Here is a 19488-nt window from a genome sequence, read left to right on the forward strand (position 1 = left end):
GAAAAAACAGCTGATCACTTTAATAATCGATCCACTTACCGTTAAACATTCATTTTGGAGTGAGTTATATTTGGACATTACAACAAAATACATTTTATTGGATAAGTCACTGACAATAGTTTTCATTTTTATTGTGTCTGCAAACAATGATTGCAGTAAAACTGAATGCCATTCAAACATTCAGAATCAGAATCAGAACTCTAACTCTGGTACAAGTATTGAAAAGAAAAGCTGATGATGATGAGAGATGATGATTACACATTAAGCATTGCCCAATGTTTAAGAGTTGTGGTTGGTAACATGTGGGTTACAGGTTTGTACACTTCTGTTCTGGCTTAGCCAATGGTGTGATTTCAAGTGGGACCACCATTATATCTGTCCAATGGCTAACAGGGTGGGACACCTGACAAACTTCACCTTTAAAACAACTCTGCTGCAGTGGGAACGTCCTGTAAGTTACACTGGATAAAAACATCAACGTCAGTGACGGCCTAGACTGAAATAATGACATCTAATGACATCGGAGGTTATTAGAAATGAGATTACAAAATGATCAGTCATTCTGGATGCATTCTATATTGCACAGCCCCTAAGAAAAAGAGCTGTGGGAACACAGGCACGTGGCCAAGAGTGCAGCAGAGAGTCCTCTGGCACAAATGCACATCCTCTTCTGTCTCACTGTACTGCTGCTGACAGGACAAATGCATCTGTTATGTTTTTACCATCATTCAACATAACAGGGAACACCACTACACCCACACTCATGAACAGAAACATGTATCTTTCGACACATCATTGTTCCCGAGAAGATAATATTATGTCCCCTTAGGCCGCTACTGCTTCCGCTGCACTATGCCACTGTATCCAATAAAAATGAACATCTGAGTCTATTATAGATAATTATATATTCCTTTTGTCACCATTTCAACAGAGAAACAATGCCTTATGTAACTGAGTTGCAAACATCTGCAGGCTTTAATTAAATAGTTAAAAAAATGAGAAATCACTAGCAGTATCTCAGTAGTGTGTCTCAGTAGCACAAATATGCTGTGTGAAGTGTGTGTTTTTCAGAGCAACATGTGATGTGGCTTCCTGTGTGGTGAGTAAGTTGTTCAGAATGGCATAACCACTTCATGTGAAAGACTGTGGTATGCATTGGAATTTTTTTTTTTTGCATACAGTATGTAATACAAGTCATGGGCCTATTATATTTGTAGTTTTTTTTGTTGTTGTTGTTTTTAAATGTACTGTTTTTTGCCTTGGACAAAAAAATGTAAAAACATCAGTTACAAACCTAAAGTGCATTTTCCCCCTCTTCATTATGTTGCATTAGCATTAAAAAATATATATAATTACAGCCAAAATCACTTACTATGTATGCACATCAAAAATGAAAAATGTAAGAATTCAATAGTTTCACTTTGTTATTTAAGCAAAAATATACCTTAAAAACTACCTTAAAAATGACAGTATTATATAAATAGAGCGATATTACAATTACAATCATGCTACTTCGTTTTTTGTGCTATCCAGACATGAGTCACACGCTCTCATTATGCTGGGTTCTGGCGTATGGTGCCTGCAGCATGTCACAGTTGCAGGCTCATCTTGCCCTGTCTGCGGAGGTGGAGAGTTACCAGACTGGCAGGGTGTCTGTATGCCCTTGGCTGAGGTTCTGCATAGGCAGGCTGATTAACAGCCAAAATGCATCTAGAGCCAGAAAGGGAATATGTCTCAGCGGCAGTGTACGGTCAATAATTCATCTAGAAGCAAGTAAAAGGGGACAAAGATCGTCAAACTTGGATTTTTACAGAGGAAACACAATACAGCTTTTGTGATACTGAGCTCTTCAGTCATTGTGCCCTGTGGACGTCAGCTCTCTGAACAGAAAGGATGACTGTGTGAGCACATGATATAGTGCTCAGCTAAACCCCATCTGGATGCATTCCTACAATTACACTCAGCCACAGAACAGGCTTACGTAAGATGTGCACTACACATTGAATCTGCCATCATGTGAATTAGTGTTTGAATCTGTCCCAAAATAAAAATCTTAAAAATTCACTAAATTCCTTAAATGAGAGGATCTTAAAGGAACAGTTCACCCAAACATGCTCACCTTTAAGGCATCCAAGATGTAACTATGCTTGTTTCTTCATCTGAACAGATCTGGAGAAATCTATCATTACACTACTTGATCACCAATGTATCCTGAATGGGTGCCGTCAGAATGAAGGTCCAAACATCTGATAAAAACATTACAATAATCCACAAGTAATTCACACTACTGTAATCCATCAATTAGGGGTGGGCGATATGGCAAAAATTTATCACCAATTTTTTCAGAAATAACATGATTCATGATTTTATCACAATTCTTTTTCATACTGGTTTTAATGTTTTGCAAGTTTTCTGAGCAGCATAGTCAAACTAATTTCCCTATTTTAAAATCCAAAGCCTTACAAGGCAACAAAATATAAAATAAAAAGAAGAATGACAGATGATTAGACCAAGGTGAGCGAAGATTAAAATCTTTGTCATTATTTTATCTTTGCTATTAAAAAATAAGAATAAAGACGGCTACATGTTACAAATACACATAATGTACAAGTAAAACAAACAGTGTTTTAATTTTCAGGTACAGTAGGTATATTTAGCAGTAGCATTCACTAAATTAAATTAACAAAAAATAAAACATGATTTACACAATATGTGATGCGATCTGGGAAAACCTGTCGGATGTCACGCTGGGACGGTTTCAGGAAATTTAAAAAATAGGTTGAATCCCAGCCGAGAAAGAAAGGTCTTATCTAGCGATTGGTTATTTTAATGAAAATAATACAATTTATATAATTTTTAATGCCAAACACTCTCCCTCAACGTCGAAATTGTCCTATTTTGCTATTTTACCATTTTTTGATCTTCTTTGCATGTTCGCTTTGCAAAGACTGGGTCGGTACTTCTGCAGTGATGTAGGATGATTTTGAAATGATTTTAGAAGTTGAGGGAGAAAATACGGTCAAAGTTTTTCGACATACCCTAACTGTCTTGAGTCAGAATACACAGAGTTCAGGGAGAGAAAGACAAGACGAGCGTTTGAGATTAAAAAGTATTTAAATTGATTTTTTTAAATGAAAATAACCCATTGTTTTGCTAAGACCCTTCTTCACCGGCCGGGATCGTTTACAACCGCATTTGGGATCGTTTGAAGCCGCATTTAAACTGTATTTTGGAAGTTCAAAATCGGGGCACCATAGCAGTCCATTATATGGAGAAAAATGCTAAAACGTTTTTCTCAAAAAACATAATTTCTTTATGAATGAAGAAAGAAAGACATGAACATCTTGGATGACAAGGGGGTGAGTACATTATATGTGAATCTTTGTTTTGGAAGTGGACTTCTCCTTTAAGAACGCGCTGCGGAGGTGCTTTCTCTGAACACGACAAAGACAGTTAACCTATCCAAATAAATTATGTAACATATTTAATAAAGGTGTATCAATGCACATTCCCCGCCAGTCCTGTGTAAACTATGGCACGCAAAGTTTTTTTATTTATTTCCTTTTTAATATCGTGAGATGATGAAGCGCAACAACGCAGTCTGAAATACTGTAGCTGCTCACTTAAATGATCTTACTTGTCTCAGTCTGCTCAATCTTGGTGATGTCAGTGCCCTAAATGATTTAATAATGGACTATTTCACATCCAGTGATAAGGGATCGGATGATGAAGTTACTTGTCTGTTATTTGCACAGTGCGCGAACAGTTGCGCTGTGCTTTTCTAAATATAAACTACGAGGTACACTACTCGTTCTATCTAAACATACAAGGGGTGATCAAAAGTTCAGAGATTATGCCCATGATAAACAACGGAAAACCTGACTTGACAAACAGATACTTAAACCCGTTTTTCTCAAAATTCCATTCTTGAAAATCATAGCTCTCAGCCAATTTAAGGTAGCCATAACTTATGTTTCATTCAAAATAAAAACAGTTTTGGAAAGGGCTTGAACCCAGCTTTCATAGACTATCAAAACCTAAAAATGGTCAAATTTCACTATGTGTTGGGTTTTTCTAGATCGCATCACATAAACATAAATTATACATTGACTCTTATTTAAGCAAATGTACTAAAGTTCTTCAGTCAAGAGTCAGTATTTGTGTTTTGTTTTATTACCCTACCATCACCCAAAAAATGACAATTCTGTCATCACTTACTAACTTTCAAGTTTTTTTTTTTAACTCGTATGAGTTTCTTTCTTCTATTGAACATAAAACTTACCTTGAAGAATGTGGGTAATCAAACAGTTGCTGGTCTCCAGTTACTTCCATAGTATTTTGTTAATTTTTTTCCCACTATCAAAGTCTGTGGGGACCAGCTACTGCTTTCCACATTCTTCAAAATATCTTCTGTGTTCAGGCCAAGACAAAAATTATTAATAGAGGTTTAAAACAACATGTGAGTGAGTACATTTTTGGGTGAACTGTCATGTTTAGATCTGTCACTTTAAGAGCTGCACACATCTAATATACATGCCCGCATTTTTCTCTGAACTGTTTACTTTCACTTTAGACATAACCAACTGTGTTTATATGTAGTCCTTGTGTGTATGTTGTGTTGTACAGTATATTGAAACAGAGGTGCGCTGTTGCACGATACTACAATATTTTTTTCAAAAGCAGATTGTGGAGACATTTTAATCGTCCACGATCAAAAATCATCATATTGCACACCCCTACCATCAATATTTGTAAGAAGCATTATAATTTTCTGGCAAAAATAGGCCATTATCCATAATAACACTTCCTCCAGTGGAAAAAGCCCAATTCTTTTGTCCTCTTACTTAAAACCCATTCACGTATTTGTTTAGAATGGTCTTTGACTGTTTTCACTTGTAAACAGTGCTTGATCTGTGCATAGTCTATCTCTCTCCTGATTCAGACAAGATGACTTTTTCACTGGAGAAAGCAACATTATGGATAGAGGACTCTTTTGAAGTTAAGAAAGTCTTAATGATGGATTTGTTTATTACAAATAAATAACGTTTTGCCTCACAAGATGTTAATTGAAAGTTGTGTGGATTATTTGTGGATTGTTGTGATGTATTTATCAGCTGTTTGGAAGATGTTGCTGTGTTTGTTTCTTCATCGGAACAGATTTGGAGAAATGTAGCATTACATCACTTTCTCACCAATGAATCCTCTGCAGTGAATGGGTGCCGTCAGAATGAGAGTCCAAACAGCTGATAAAAACATCACAATAATCCAGAAGTAATCCACATGACTCTTATCCATCAACTTTTGTCGTGAAAGGAAAAAGTGCATGTTTGTAAAAAGCATTTTCATAGCCCATTATTAATAATAACACTACATTGGAAATAGTCAATTTCCTCTGTTCTCTTACTCAAAATCCATTGATGTATTTGTTTAAAACTGTTTTTGACTGTTTTTTTTTTACTTGTAAACAGTGATTGATCTGTGAATATTTCTCTGCTGATTCAGACAAGATGACCTTTTCACTGGAGAAAGCAATATTATGAATACAGGATGTTTAAAGTAAATAAATAAATAAATAAATAAGTGTCTTAATGATGGTTTATTACAAACACAAATTTTTCCCTCACAGGATGTTAACTTAAGGACTGGAGTCATTATTTGTGGATTTTTATCAGCTGTTTGGACTCTCATTCTGATGGCACCCATTCACTGCAGAGGATCCATTGGTGAGCAAGTAATGTTTTGCTAATTTTTCCTGATGATAAGCACATTTTCTTTTTAAAAGACCTATAGCCTAAACAAATGCTGAAACGCTTAAAATTAATTTAGTAAACTAATATAAATTCTGCCTAGATACAGATTTTACAATAAAACCTACATTTGTGTCAAGTTTGATTACTTTACCATCACTAATATAGTAATAATAGGAGTGTGACCAATAGTTTTTCTCAGTATTGTGTTATGTATGAATTGCCTAAAAAGGACTGTAAGGCCAGTTACAGGAAGCAAAAACAGATTCTGTAGAAAACAGTAAAGTCATGTTTCCTTGTGAGAGTGTGTCACTTATTGCCTTGACTATTTATTGACTTCCTGGTCAGTATAAACTAATCTACTTTTCAAATAACTTGTAAGGTCACAGTGACGCTAGAGCCTATTGCAGCATCTTATGACTGAAGGGGAAACCCACACAGGAAAACCACACAAAATCAACACACAAAGGCCTTCTGGGTTAGCCAGCACTCAAACCATGGACCCTGCTAAGCCAAGATACTGCCTACTAGCATAAAACACTAAAAAACTTTAATCTTTCAAAATAGTTTAAAACTAGATTATATAAAGGTCAAGTCATAACTTGCCTGAAATGCATGTCATCGTCCTTTGAGGGCTCTGACTGATCATGAGGTGTTAGGAGCCCGACATCTTCAGCCTGATCCTGATGATCACTCATGGTCTTAGGCCTGTAATACACACAAAACCACACGTCATACACACTTCTAATAAGCGAACACGAAAATGTAGTCTTTTCCCACAGCAAAAGAGCGCCTGCTATTTCTGGGGTACAATTAAAAAGGTGTGATAAATGGATCACTGCTGCACTACTGTCACCATTAACTGTGAATGCTGCTTGGGCCTATTCTCTCCCTTGTTATCTTTAATTGGGAAGCTTCATTAGGCTGGAGTTTGAGTCATCTGCATGTGCACTGACAGACCGTTTCCTGTTTTTGAAGGTCACACCATTTGATCCGCTGCTTAACGTACCCCAGAGACTTAATGCACACTGTTACGTCGCACATACGCAGCTGGTGTGCTGCACCTCCAAATCGCTTAACTAGCAGTTATCCTGCTGGCATAGTGCTAAATGCATCTACAGGACAGAAATGAGAGGAGGGCAAAGTGCAATGTCTGTAAACCTACCATGTTTTTGAAAATACAAAGAGAAATAAACAGCCAATGTATGATAATGGCAAAGAGATGACATTTCCTCAAATGATGTTTCCTGTGTTTTAACGGGTCACATCACACATATTTTGTTTTTAATATTTTCTTCATTACAATTATGGTTTTCATATCCTTTTTTCACTCTTTCTGACCCTTGAAACTGAGCATTTTGTGCTGCTGTGCCTTTAAGAAATGCCCCCTTCACACGTGAACCAGGGAAAAAAGCTATTCATGACCCTGGACCACAAAACCATTCTTAAATAGCACAGATTTATTTATAGCAATAGCCAAAGATACATTGTATGGGTCAAAATGATTGATTTTGTTCCATGAAGACATTTTGTAAATTTCCTACTGTAAATATATCAAAATTTAATTTTTTATTAGTAATATGCATTGCTAAGAACTTCATTTGGACAACTTTAAAGGCAATTTTCTCAATATTTAATTTTTTTTTTACTGTACCCTTAGATTCCAGATTTACAAATAGTTGTATCTCAGCCAAATATCATCCTATCCTAACAAAAACTGACCCTTATGACTGGTTTTGTGGTCCAGGGTCACATTTGCTCTGCCTACACACAGCAGCAAGTTTGCAGTTTTGTCCATATTATTTTATACTTTTTAATAAATCTCGTGCAATGAACACTAATCTTTACTCTATTCAAATCCATGACTTCAGAAAAAATCAGGTTATGTAAATGAACAGTGTTGTAGTGTTGATGTGGCATAAAATGATTTAAAATAAGATAAAAAATTTACTACAAACCAAGATGAAATCTGACATCATATTTCTTATATTAATTCGTTTCAACAACAGCTGTCATTTTGAAAAACAAAAAAGCTTTGGAAAAACAAAAATTAAAATTAATAAAAAAAAAGCCCCTAAAATTAAAACTATAAAAAACAAACTGACTGAAATAAAATAATAAAAAATATATTTTATTTTAGCTAGGTATCAAGGCAATATTTCTCCTTTAAATTCAGTTTCCCAAAATAACTAAAACTAAAACTTAATAAAAACTAAACATCTTAAAAAATAATAATAATAATAAAAATGACGAAATGCAGAACAAAATCATTAAAACTTTAAAAAGAAAATATAAAAAATAAAATATAATTTTTAAAAAAACACAATAGTAGAACAACTAAAATAAAATAACAGATGGAAATTAATAAAGTTAATTAATGTTATATATTACAATTAATTAACATTTTTATAAGACAGGAAGCTATTTGTGATTAAAAAATAACAGCAATACTGTATCCTATGATCACGGAGGCTTGTAAATCAAATGTTTATAACGAGTATGAATTATGTAATAGATAGATTAACTGCTATTGCACACTGCTATAGCATGCAAATTAAATTTTAATGCAACAATTTTCATATATTAGCCTACCATTCTGTAAATAGTTTCTGTAAATAATAATAATAGTTAAAAAATTCAATTTAAGTTTAAGTTTAAGAATAAACAGCTTTATCACTGCTGCAGAGTACCAGAAACATCTACATGATGTGTATGGAGTCAAAAAGTTTGGTACACACTGATGTAGATTACAGTAAATATTATTTGTACACTGATAAACATGTCGCAGTTCAGGGGAAGCCATGTTTTATGTGTAATCTTAAAAGCAATCACCATTACACAGGGCAGGGCAGTCGCCCAGTAGGCGTCATTGACGTAAATGTGGACAATCGTGTGTTGATTCATGTGTCTGTTGCAGGGAGTGGGGCTGATTGGCTTCAGCAGATCCTATAACTCCAGGTTCTGAAAGTTTGTTTTCACATTACTTGTGTTTTATTTCATGATATGAAGCCTTTAATAATGACAGAGCAGCCCTATATGTGGAAGGTTAATCAGGGCCCCTCTTCTTTCTCTCTATATTAGGGCGTATTTACTAGACTGTAACATCACAGGATGACTGCTAATCCATTTAGCCAAATCAACTTTAGCCTACAGGCACAGAAGCCTTTCTTAAAGGCACACCGCCAATTTTTTGCTACCTGGCAACGACACTGATTACAAAATTGGCACATGCTGCAAAAGAAGGCTTGAGTAGAAAGCCTTTTTGCTCTGAATACACCACTTAAAAGAATAAAACAAAGCACAGGAAAGCCTCTAACTTTTCCTCTTTCTCTTTTAGACACACAGAAATGCATGCCTACAAAATCAACTGAAATGGAATTTTTTGTCTAAATGTGTGTAAACAGTTAAAACAGTTAACTAATAGCATCATTCAAACTTGAAGCACAGAAATAAGTTTTAATATTCATCTAAAATAAATGCATTTTGGTTTTATAATTAGACATACTGTATAACAAATATAGTACTGTGCATGCCTTACAACTATTCAAGTACAATAATCCATACATATAATACAGCTGTAGCAACTAAAATATTAAAATAAATAAATAAATGAAATATAACTGTTATTATTTGTTAATGTTAATGGTTTACAGCGGGCATTGACAGGAGGTTGGCTGTATTTGTGTAAAGGGCCCTCAGGGGGGTTCACAGCAATAACAGAGAGGCAGCTGTACTGCAGGAGGCTAATGGGCCCATTCTCATGTACATCTGCAGGCTGCAACTGCACCCCAGGCAGTTGACACACAAGAGAGCTTTCTGATAGATACTTTGCAAGCCATTCACACTGCATTATGCAATTTTTTTGTATACAAATTGTATTGTGAGGACATGCAAGTGAGGTGGAAGACACCTGTGTGATGTTTTTTTGGTTAGTAAAAGTCAGGGTTAAACAATGAAACACAGGGAAAATGAGGACAGACGCTCTTTGTTTAATTTGGACAATGCTGGAACACCTTTGAAAAACATTTTTCTTCCCCTAGCTGCCTTTACAAACATGTGATCATATTTTCTGCCAAAATACTCAAGTTACTATTTTTTTGTTACTACTGTAAAACCATATTCATATGAAGCATCACCTAAGTTTTTGATTAGGGGAGAGTGGGGTAAGTTGACCCACCCCCTGTATTTTGGCAGCTGTACACTTTTCCTGTCATGTGATCATGTATTTTGGAATCACACATCATTTCAACTGTTTTTGGCTTGTCAAAGTAAAATTTTAGCATAACAGATGTAATGGCTGTTACATCAAAGCAAATGTATCCAAGTCTAAAGATATATATGATGCATATCAGTGATTTAGCAACATATAAAACCACACAAATCATTTAAATATTAGTCAGAATTGGTAAGCTTGCTAGTTTTTACTATTGGGCAAAGTGAGCCATGGGGCTGTGGGGTAAGTTGAGCCAGCACTTTAATTTACCCCAACATAAGGCACTGTTAAGTTAAATCTCTTAAGTATAAACTGGTATTTTAGTTAAATCTCTGAAGTATAAACTGGTATTTTAAAGTGATATTATGCAACTGGTTTAGTTTATCATATATATATATATATATGATAGGGACAGTGTACAAGTGCAAAAAATCCTTCTCTCAGAACCAGATGCTTTTCACCACATATATCATATAATCACATAATCTTTCCACATATATTCTCTAATGGCCAGTTCGACATTGCAGAAAAACTACCATGCCAAGAATCTTTTGACTAAAATGTTTATTAGTAATTTATTCCTTCAATCTAATTCAGTTTTTGTTTAATTTTACTTATTAAACTCACTGTTTAGTGTGTTTCTAGAAAAGTTAAAATTTTGGTGTTTAACATGTTGTTTCAGAAATGCAAAAAAAAGAGAAAGATTGAAAATGAAACTTCATTTGACTGGTTTTATTTTAAGTTTGCTTTAAGAAAAGCAATATGACTCTGTAAAATTAAATTTGATTATTGAATTCGTTTAGAGGTAAATTATCTTTAACATTTCACACTGGTTTGAATCAGATTCAGCCAGATAGTCAGTTTAAACTCAGATGGTGCATCTTACCCACTGACTCGGATCAATTTACCCCTAACCTGGGGCAAATTAAGCCACAGGAACACTTTTTTTTATAGGAAGCCATATTTTGAGAACCATTTGTCCTAAATGCATTCAGATAATTTAAAATGATAGGAAACATGAAATTACTTTAAATACTTTCATTGTACTTCTGCCTCATTTTCCCTTATCTTGAGGACCACATACTTTAATAAAAATGGCTTGTCTACTCCACTCTCCCCTATGTCTAATACAATCTTTACTGGTGTTTTGGCAAAAGCTATTGTTCTCGTAGTAAGTAAATCTCATATATATCACAAATGATGACATATTATTGTAAAGAGTTTAGCGCACTCCTTGTGAGTGACCTACATTACCGTCTTAACTCAGTCTTAGCTCCTGTGGGCCTGCTCCACTGACCTTTCTATTTATAAACATACAGGCTAGCGTCTAAAGTTTGTATAGAGTGGATATATCTTTGAGTAGTTAAAATAACAGAAGAATAATACACAAGATGTATCAAATCCAAAGGAAAATGGCCCAAAATTTGAGAATTGCTAGCAGTAAAGCACACACAAGTACAGTCTGATATGAAAGAGGACATAAACACAGGTTTAATAACGAAAAATAAGTCCAGAATAAGTCATAAGAAAAATATTTATGGCGTCTAATTGTGTAATAAAGCTAACCTGGATTGACTATGTGTACACAGACGAGATATCTGCTTAAATTAAAGTTGGTGTGATGTAAAAGTCATTTTATAGTTGCCTAAACGTATGGTAGTGAATTAAACATAATACATAAAATGTCAACACAACAATACGTAACAATAATAATCTAAATATAAGAATAATCTGAGGGGAAAAGTAAATCGCGTGCTTGATGGTTTACAATTGCCAAGCAACGTAGCAACTTGGCACATTAATATAGCTAAAATTAATTAACTTAATTAGTGTGCAGTCACAGATGTGCGTAGTATTTTTATATTTATTTTACTGTATTTTACAACTTGTACGTGGCTTTGGATTTGGAACTAACACGAATTTACACATGAATGGAATGTGGAAATGGGTCAATGCAAATCAATGTGAGAGTAACGTCAGACAATTAAACCACACTTACCAAAAAAGTGACTATTTTTACCACGTATATATCGATCTCACATAATCATAACCATCCAAACCTGTAACGTTACCCGCGCAAACAATATTTGAGAATTCAGAACAGTAGACGTCACTGTATACGTTCGAGTTAAGAAACACCGCTAGTTGACACGTACCTGACTGACAGGAAATATCCAAACCCTCGCTCGTCGTATCCCATAGAGGTACGTCAGTGTAAAGAAAAAGCCATTATTACCGGTGTTATAATAGTCCGAGCTCATAAAGGGTCATAGTGAGCGTTATGTAGTGTGATGTCTTATGAGAGCTGTAGCGTCAGCAGCATTAGACGCTCGTGGTGTTATTAGGAAGCTCCCGCTGGATTTACTCCTTGGTATGAACGCACACACATTATACAAACTGACTGACAAGCTGAAAATCTTTATAAATATCCATTTGCTCGTTAAATCATTCATTTCCATAGTCCAGCCACTTCACAGACAATGGCAGACAAATTCTTATAATCACAGAGGTCGAGATGTTTCATGTAACCTATCCTACTGTCAAAGAAAACATATACAGTTTCAAAAATAAGGTTATTTAGTAGTTGTTGGTAAGATTGTATTTTTACCTTGATCTCAATTTGAGTTTAGAAACCGAGATAACAAATGCAGGCTACATTAAAGATGTTTAAGAAGTTCAGAAAAATGTACAATGTATCAAATCCAGGGAAATTTGAGATTTGTTAGCAGTAAAGCACACACAAGTACAGTCTGATATGAAAGGGGACATAAACAAAAGTTTCACAAAAATCTGCTGAGCTTTTAAAGTTCAGCATTAATAAAAAATACATTTATAGGCCAAAAGCCAGGACACGTATTATGCATCCAGGCAACAGATTCATTAAAAAACACAAGACTCTTGAGGCAGTCTGTGATGAATGCATTGTGGCCTCACCGGTCACGGGTGCGACAGGTCCTGGTCCTGTGACCATGGGAGCGTCTCTGTGGCTCAGGCCCCTCCGCTGAAGGAGCCTCAGAACTGGCTGCGTATATAGTGCATCCCATGAAATCCCAGATGTCCAATGTAGACTTGCTAAGCAGCAAGAGGAAAAGTGTACTTCCATGCCCTTGCAGGATATCAGAGAAAAAGTCATTGCCTCAGCATCTCCCTGCCTCCCTCCCCCTCCCAGCAGCGATAATCAGATTTTACATTTACACTCCACAAAATCATCCCTGCATAATCTCCACTCCTGCATCACGTTGCAGATAAAAAGCGCCTTTTGTTAGAGACAAAGCACTTTACACAAGCTGGAAGGGTTTTATCGTTCTTACTGTGCGAATACTCAGATGATTCAAAACAATTACCCTTTCAGACATTTCACTGTTGTCATATGACTGTCTAACAGCATTAGAACAATAATAAGGCAAGTGAATTAAAATGCTAGCGATTTGGAATTTCATGGGTCCAAGATATTTAAGTGTGAAGTGTTTGCAATATTTCCAGCAATTGAGCCTGTCACTTTTATGAATGTATAAATGCTTGTTTTTAAATGGTTAACATCATGCCCACAAGTCAAGCCATGAAAAACCTGGAAATAAAAAAGGCCTGGATATACCATGAATATAATTCTTAAAAAGTCAATGACAATTCTACAGTGCTATACAATTTTCTAGTGTTTCATTGGCTATAAATTGCATAACCTCTATAAAAAGCTTTCTTAAAAAAACTAATATCCAGTTTCATGAACGATTAGGGAAAGCCATTAAGATTCATTGGTTAAATGGTATAGGGGGAATGAACAGGATAAAATAAAATAATGTATTTTAAAAACACACACACACACTGATACAGTGGAAGTGGGTGTCCTCTAGTGGTAAATGAATCTTACAGTGTTCTGCACTAAAATTTACCTGAAAAAATTGTATGTTTAGAAAAAGATACTACCAGTCAAAAGTTTTTGAACAGTAAGATTTTTCATGTTTTAAAGTCTGTTTTGCTCATTAAACCTACATTTATTTGATCCAAAACACAGCAAAAGCAGTAATATTGTAAAATACTTTTAGTTAGCAAGGATGCTTTAAATTACTCAAAAGTGATGTTAAAGACATCTATAATGTTACAGAAGATTTCTTTTTCAGATAAATGCTCAGACAAACCTGGAAAATTTCTACTTAGCTGTTTTCAACATAATAATAATGCTAATAATAAATGTTTTTTGAGCAGCAAATCAGAATTAGAATGATTTCTGAAGGATCATATGATGAATAAATACATTTTAAAATATATTCAGTTATTTTAAATAGTAAAAATATTTCAAAATGTTACAGTTTTTACTGTACTTTGGATCAAATAAATGCAGGCTTGGTGAGCAGATTTTTTTTTTTTTTTTTTTTATCTTACTGTTCAAAAACTTTTGACTGGTAGCGTAAAATGATAAGGCAACAAAAACCTTCTAATTTAAAAGCAAAATATATATTTTTTATGTTTATACAATTGAAGAGAGCCACTCAAGGACAGATGTGATTGTCTCATAAAAAGATTTATTTTTTTTTTGCCTAAATGTACAAAGGCAAGTTACAGTATTGTATAAAAAAAAGAAACATGGTAATGTACACTTTACATAAGAGAAACAGTCCAAGAAAGAACAGGAGGAATTGGGTGATACAGAAAAAAAAAAAAATCCAAACAAAGCCATTAAAAAAAAAAAAAATGTAAACATTCTTTAAGTACCGGGGCCTGATACTTGGTGATAAATTGTCTTTTGGGAAACACTTGGGATGAAGCGCAACAGGAAAGAGGTGGTAGTTCATCGTGTAAATGATGCAAAGCATGCAATAGTGCACTGCATCCTCTTTCCAACAAATCAAAGCATGTCAACTGAGCACCATTTGAAACTAGCACAAAATGCACATGACAATTTTCATGATCCGTACTGAGAATCTTTCTTAAATGAGAAAAATACGATAAAAAAAATTCCAAAATTGCCAGGTTTGAACTGTTGAAAATTCAGAAAGTTGTTCTGTATGGCTCCCAACATCCCAATGTACCTAATATCAAATGGCATACTGATGAATATATTGGATGTGGAACGTAAAGCCCATTTCTCTCAGTATTGAGTGTACCATGGTGCTTTACTGTTGTTGACGTGACTTTACACATGAGAGGGAGTGCAACCGAGTCAACCGAACCCGTCTTTTGTCTTTCATTCCAATAGAGCCTGTTAAAATCTACCTGCTCGAATTGTGTGAAAATGATTCAGAATCAGAATTTTCAGCAGCAAATGACCAGGAAACTGCCTGAGATCCACCGAGAGCTGCGTCTAGTTTCGTTTCTGGATTGAGAGACTCCCAAGACTCATTTAAGAGTTTCATGGACCTAGTGAATGTTAAAAAACCAGCAAGCATCGTGAGAGCAAGCCATGGAAGATAAAGCAGAGGACAACACCAAAGAGGAAAAGAAAAACACACCCTAGCGAGAGATTTTTAAAACAAAAAGTAATCAGATGGTTTCTTGATTGCATTTAAAACAGCTCCTCTGTACATCATATACAGACATCACATAGTGTGCGCAACCAAGAATATCGACAGCGTTTGGTGCAAAACCAAAGTTTGCTTGGCCTGAGGAGACACCGTTTGAAATCACATTTCTAGTGCTATAGTACACCATGCTGGACGACACATGAAATACACAGAGCATGATGGGCTATGAAAGCATGTTTGGGTCAAGCGCTCACTTGGTTTTCAGAAAACACGCTGGAGTTACCACAACACTTCGACAACAAGTGTTCAGGGATAGAGAGCGGCCCCATGCAAGAACTTCAGAACAATTGGAACGAAACTACTGGGCCTCTGGTGTCACGCACCCCATACCACCACGTAAGCGTCTCTCTCTAAAAGAACTTACTATACCTTGTACATTAACAAACATCCATTTTAAGAACCATAAATCGGAAATTCTGTTCGCGATGAGGTAAGGTAGCCAAGGTAGGAACGAGGATATTCGGATTCAAGTTGAAGGATAACCAAGTGGAACTGAAGAGAATTCCCTGGAGTAAACGGACCTCACCAGTGATGTTCTAATGAAAGACGGAACAGTGCTCGCTGAAATTATATATCGCAAATGAACCTGGAAGTGAAATGTCTCGCGCTGAAAGCAGCTGTGTGAGGGCAGTCATGCTTGTTAAAACGCTTTCCTGGATTTGCTAGTCCACGAGAGGCTGGATGGTACTGCTGAACATGTCTAAAAACAGCATGAACAATAAAGTAACGACAAAATAAAACATCAAAGATGTCATTCTCGTTACACGGAACCATGCTGATGACAGAAAAGAAAAATCGTGAGGAAAAAAAAGCAGTCTTGAGGCATGTGGCGATGAGAGCCGAAACCACTTTCGGAAAGACAGAGTTATGAGACAACGCTAGATAATATCTGCAGCTTTCACTGGTGGTATCTAGAGAACATCCATTCAAAAACCGTGGGTCAAACTGATCTTTTTTTTCAGTGAGGATGCCAACTAAAATAAAAAAGGGAAACAATTTTAGTTATCTCAGTGTGATAAAACTATTTTCAGTCTTTGTGTTCTTATGTCCCCTCGAGTCCTCGCCTCTCGTCTGGCCACGGCCTGCAGGGTGAGCGGAACGACAGTCCTTGCTTTTCGGTCATTTCTCACCAGTTCACAGGCATAGTTCAGCGGCCAGCTGGGCTTTGAGCAGGGCAGGATGGCTTTGAACCTGGTCTCACAGTCTGTAGTGGGGTACGAGGTACAGATACTAGGAAAACATCAATCTGCCACACATTCCGGCAGAAAAACTAAAAATATAGAAACACCATTCAACTGATGTCTAAATGAACTCCATATACTTCCCCATGTGATCCAGTCACATGATTATTTGTAAAGAAGGGCGAGACAATCAGGTTTCCCTAAAGAAAGAAAGAAAACACAAGAAAGCACTGGTTAGAATACAGAAGAGAGTCAATCTCTGAAATCTAGAAACAGTTAAAGGGAAATTCGGTCATTAATTACTTATCCGTAAGACCTTCGTTCATCTTAAGATCACAAATGAAGAGAATTTGGATGAAATCTGATAGCTTTCTGACCCTGCACAGACAGCAACGCAACTATCACATTCAAGGCCCACTGATGTCACATAGTCTATGTGACATCAGTGGTTCATCCGTAGTTTTATGAAGCTACGAGAATACTTTTTGTGCGCAAAGAATACAAAAATGCAGACTTTATTCAACATTTTCTTCTCTTCTGCGTCAGTCTTCAATACAGGTTGCTCTGTGGTTGTTCTGTTGCTGTCTATGCAGGGTCAGAAAGCTCTCAGATTTCATCAAAAATATCTTAATTTGTGTTTCAAAGATGAATGAAGATCATGCGGGTGAGTGAGTAAAGACAGAATTTTCATTTTTGGGCAAACTATCCCTTTACTATAAAAGTAAATATAAAATTATACTTTAAATATAAAAATATATATAAAAAAACATTTTTAACAATTGTGTTCATAAACGTATACACAAACTAATAAAATAGATAATTTATATAACATTATAAAAAAAGTAAAAGTAAATAAAAGTTTACATTTTTTTTTAAACATATATATATATATAATTTAACTTTTAACAAAAAAAAGAGGAGAAAATTGCCTTTAAAGTTGTCCAAATGAAGTTATTAGCAATGCATATTACTAATCAAAAATTTTATTTTGATATAATTACGGTAAATATAAATTAAATTTACAAAATGTCTTCATGAAACATGATCTTTACTTAACATGTCATGATTTTTTGGTATAAAAGAAAAATCAATAATTTTGACCCATTCAGTGTATTTTTGGCTATTGCTACAAATATACATGTGCTACTTAAGACTGGTTTTGTGGTCCAGGGTCACATTTATTATGAAAAGCATGTCTAGTCCATTGCACTCCCCATGATGTTATTACATGTTTCTCCACCAGAGGTCACTATAGACTTCTGATGTGTTAGCAATGCTGCTGTCCTAAAAGCACCAGCCACAATCTAGGGGGACTTAAATAATCATAATGCTTTGAAACTGATAGCAGTCTACAGAACCTTTAAAGAGAAGTGCCTCAAAGGAAGTGGAACAATTATATAGACCTCTTTGTAAGCTTGGGTATCAAAAAAAAAAGCAGAAATGGGGATACACTTGCAACTACTGTGGTCATCTTTCACTGCGATTTATGTGATTCTCACTGTTTGGCCACAATCCGAAACCCTTGCCGACTTTTCCTTGATCTTTGTTTTCTCTTACCATTCTCACCTCCGTGCTGGTGGGTACAGGGAAGGGGCTGAGGCTTGCTGACTTGCAACAATTGCTGACGATGAAAGGCCTGCAATTAAAGAACATCCAGTAAAGATGTTGTTTACTCCCAGAGTTTTCTTTGTGGAATTGGCACAGTTTATAGCAGCAATATTTTGTTTTTTTTTCCCCTCTAAACACATCACATAAGGCATTTGAAATCTCATTAAGAGATGCCTGGTTCACATTATACCCCCCAAAGCAATCTTAAAAAAAATGTAATTCTCCTTAGTGTAATTGAGAAACTAACTTATACTAATGTCAATATTAAGATAATGTTATAATGCACAATGTATTACGTTTAATGTAAAACAGGCGTCATTTGTGACCCAGGGTCAATTTTTTTAAAATTGAGATTTATACATTATCTGAAAGCTGAAGTAAATAAGTTTTCCATTGATGTATTATTTTTTAGGACAATGTGTATCAGTCAAGACTTTGGGATTAAACATGACATACTGTGCAGACTTCACCAACAACCATCTCAAACTCTGAATTTACATTTTTAATTTACAAGTCGATATGAAAGAGCACTTGACTGCTTACCTGTGGCATAAGACAGATCGTACTGCCCGGCTACAAGGGGATAGCCTAGGTGGTGATGGGGTGGCATGATGCGTTGGGAAGGAGATGAACGTGGTCGATCTATGTCTCTCTCCCTCTCTCGATCCCTCTCTCTTTCCCGTTCTCGTTCTGCTCCTCTGTCCCTTTCATGGGAGGGCTTGTCGGCAACAGTGGGCGATTTGCTCTTGTACTGGTTGGCGTGTTGGTGTAGTATGTCCAAGGCTTTGGACTCTGAAGCCGACTTGCTGCTGACTGTGGGGCTGGAGCGAGATTTCTCTCCCTCCTCTCCACCGCCCATTTTACTGCCGTAAGGGGAGAAAGGGTATCCCGCTGGCAGATAGGACCCTAAAGATTAGAAGAACATACTGTTTTGGCCAGTTTTAGGTCAACTACAAAAGGACATTCTTGCTGAGCCAATTAAACTGTTGACATGTCTATAGCTAGCTGCATGAATACTAGCTGCAATATTTGAAAGTAATTCAGTTACTACCTTTACTACTGAGGTTTGTTACTGATACAACACAATGTAAAAGAAAACGGAAGCCTGTTTCCACCACTGAATGAAAGCAAAAAAAGGTTATTGCAGCTTTTTTCTCAGAATTGCGTGATATAAACTCACAGTTGTAAGAAAGCCAGACTTGCAATTCTGACTTTTTTCT

The 19488-nt window shown here is 35.8% G+C and overlaps 2 protein-coding genes across 6 annotated transcripts in view; both read right to left on the reverse strand.

Moving 5' to 3' along the window:
- gramd2aa (GRAM domain containing 2Aa) overlaps nucleotides 1-13056 on the reverse strand; it is a 28686-nt gene extending 15630 nt beyond the window's left edge. For 3 of the 4 annotated variants that reach the window (XR_007828018.1, XM_051113889.1, XM_051113890.1), the window contains exons 1-2: nucleotides 12895-13056; nucleotides 6354-6455 (exon numbers count right to left, since the gene is read on the reverse strand). Coding sequence is in view for 3 of the 4 variants with exons in the window: in XM_051113889.1 (XP_050969846.1) it covers nucleotides 6354-6455; nucleotides 12895-13004 (212 nt within the window). In the remaining variant the exon portion in view is untranslated. Of the gene's footprint in view, nucleotides 1-6353; nucleotides 6456-12116; nucleotides 12271-12894 lie in introns of those variants that run through there. The other variant, XM_051113891.1, reaches the window with a different exon arrangement.
- Nucleotides 13057-14478: 1422 nt separating this feature from the next.
- The window catches only part of znf609b (zinc finger protein 609b), a 57993-nt gene continuing 52983 nt past the window's right edge, over nucleotides 14479-19488 (reverse strand). For both annotated transcript variants that reach the window (XM_051113881.1, XM_051113882.1), the window contains exons 7-9: nucleotides 18812-19174; nucleotides 18218-18296; nucleotides 14479-16860 (exon numbers count right to left, since the gene is read on the reverse strand). In XM_051113881.1, the coding sequence (XP_050969838.1) occupies nucleotides 18223-18296; nucleotides 18812-19174 (437 nt within the window). In that variant the 3' untranslated portion in view covers nucleotides 14479-16860; nucleotides 18218-18222. The remainder of the gene's footprint in view (nucleotides 16861-18217; nucleotides 18297-18811; nucleotides 19175-19488) is intronic.

This window comes from Labeo rohita, chromosome 7 (genome assembly GCF_022985175.1).
Source record: "Labeo rohita strain BAU-BD-2019 chromosome 7, IGBB_LRoh.1.0, whole genome shotgun sequence".
Taxonomy (NCBI): Eukaryota; Metazoa; Chordata; class Actinopteri; order Cypriniformes; family Cyprinidae; genus Labeo; species Labeo rohita.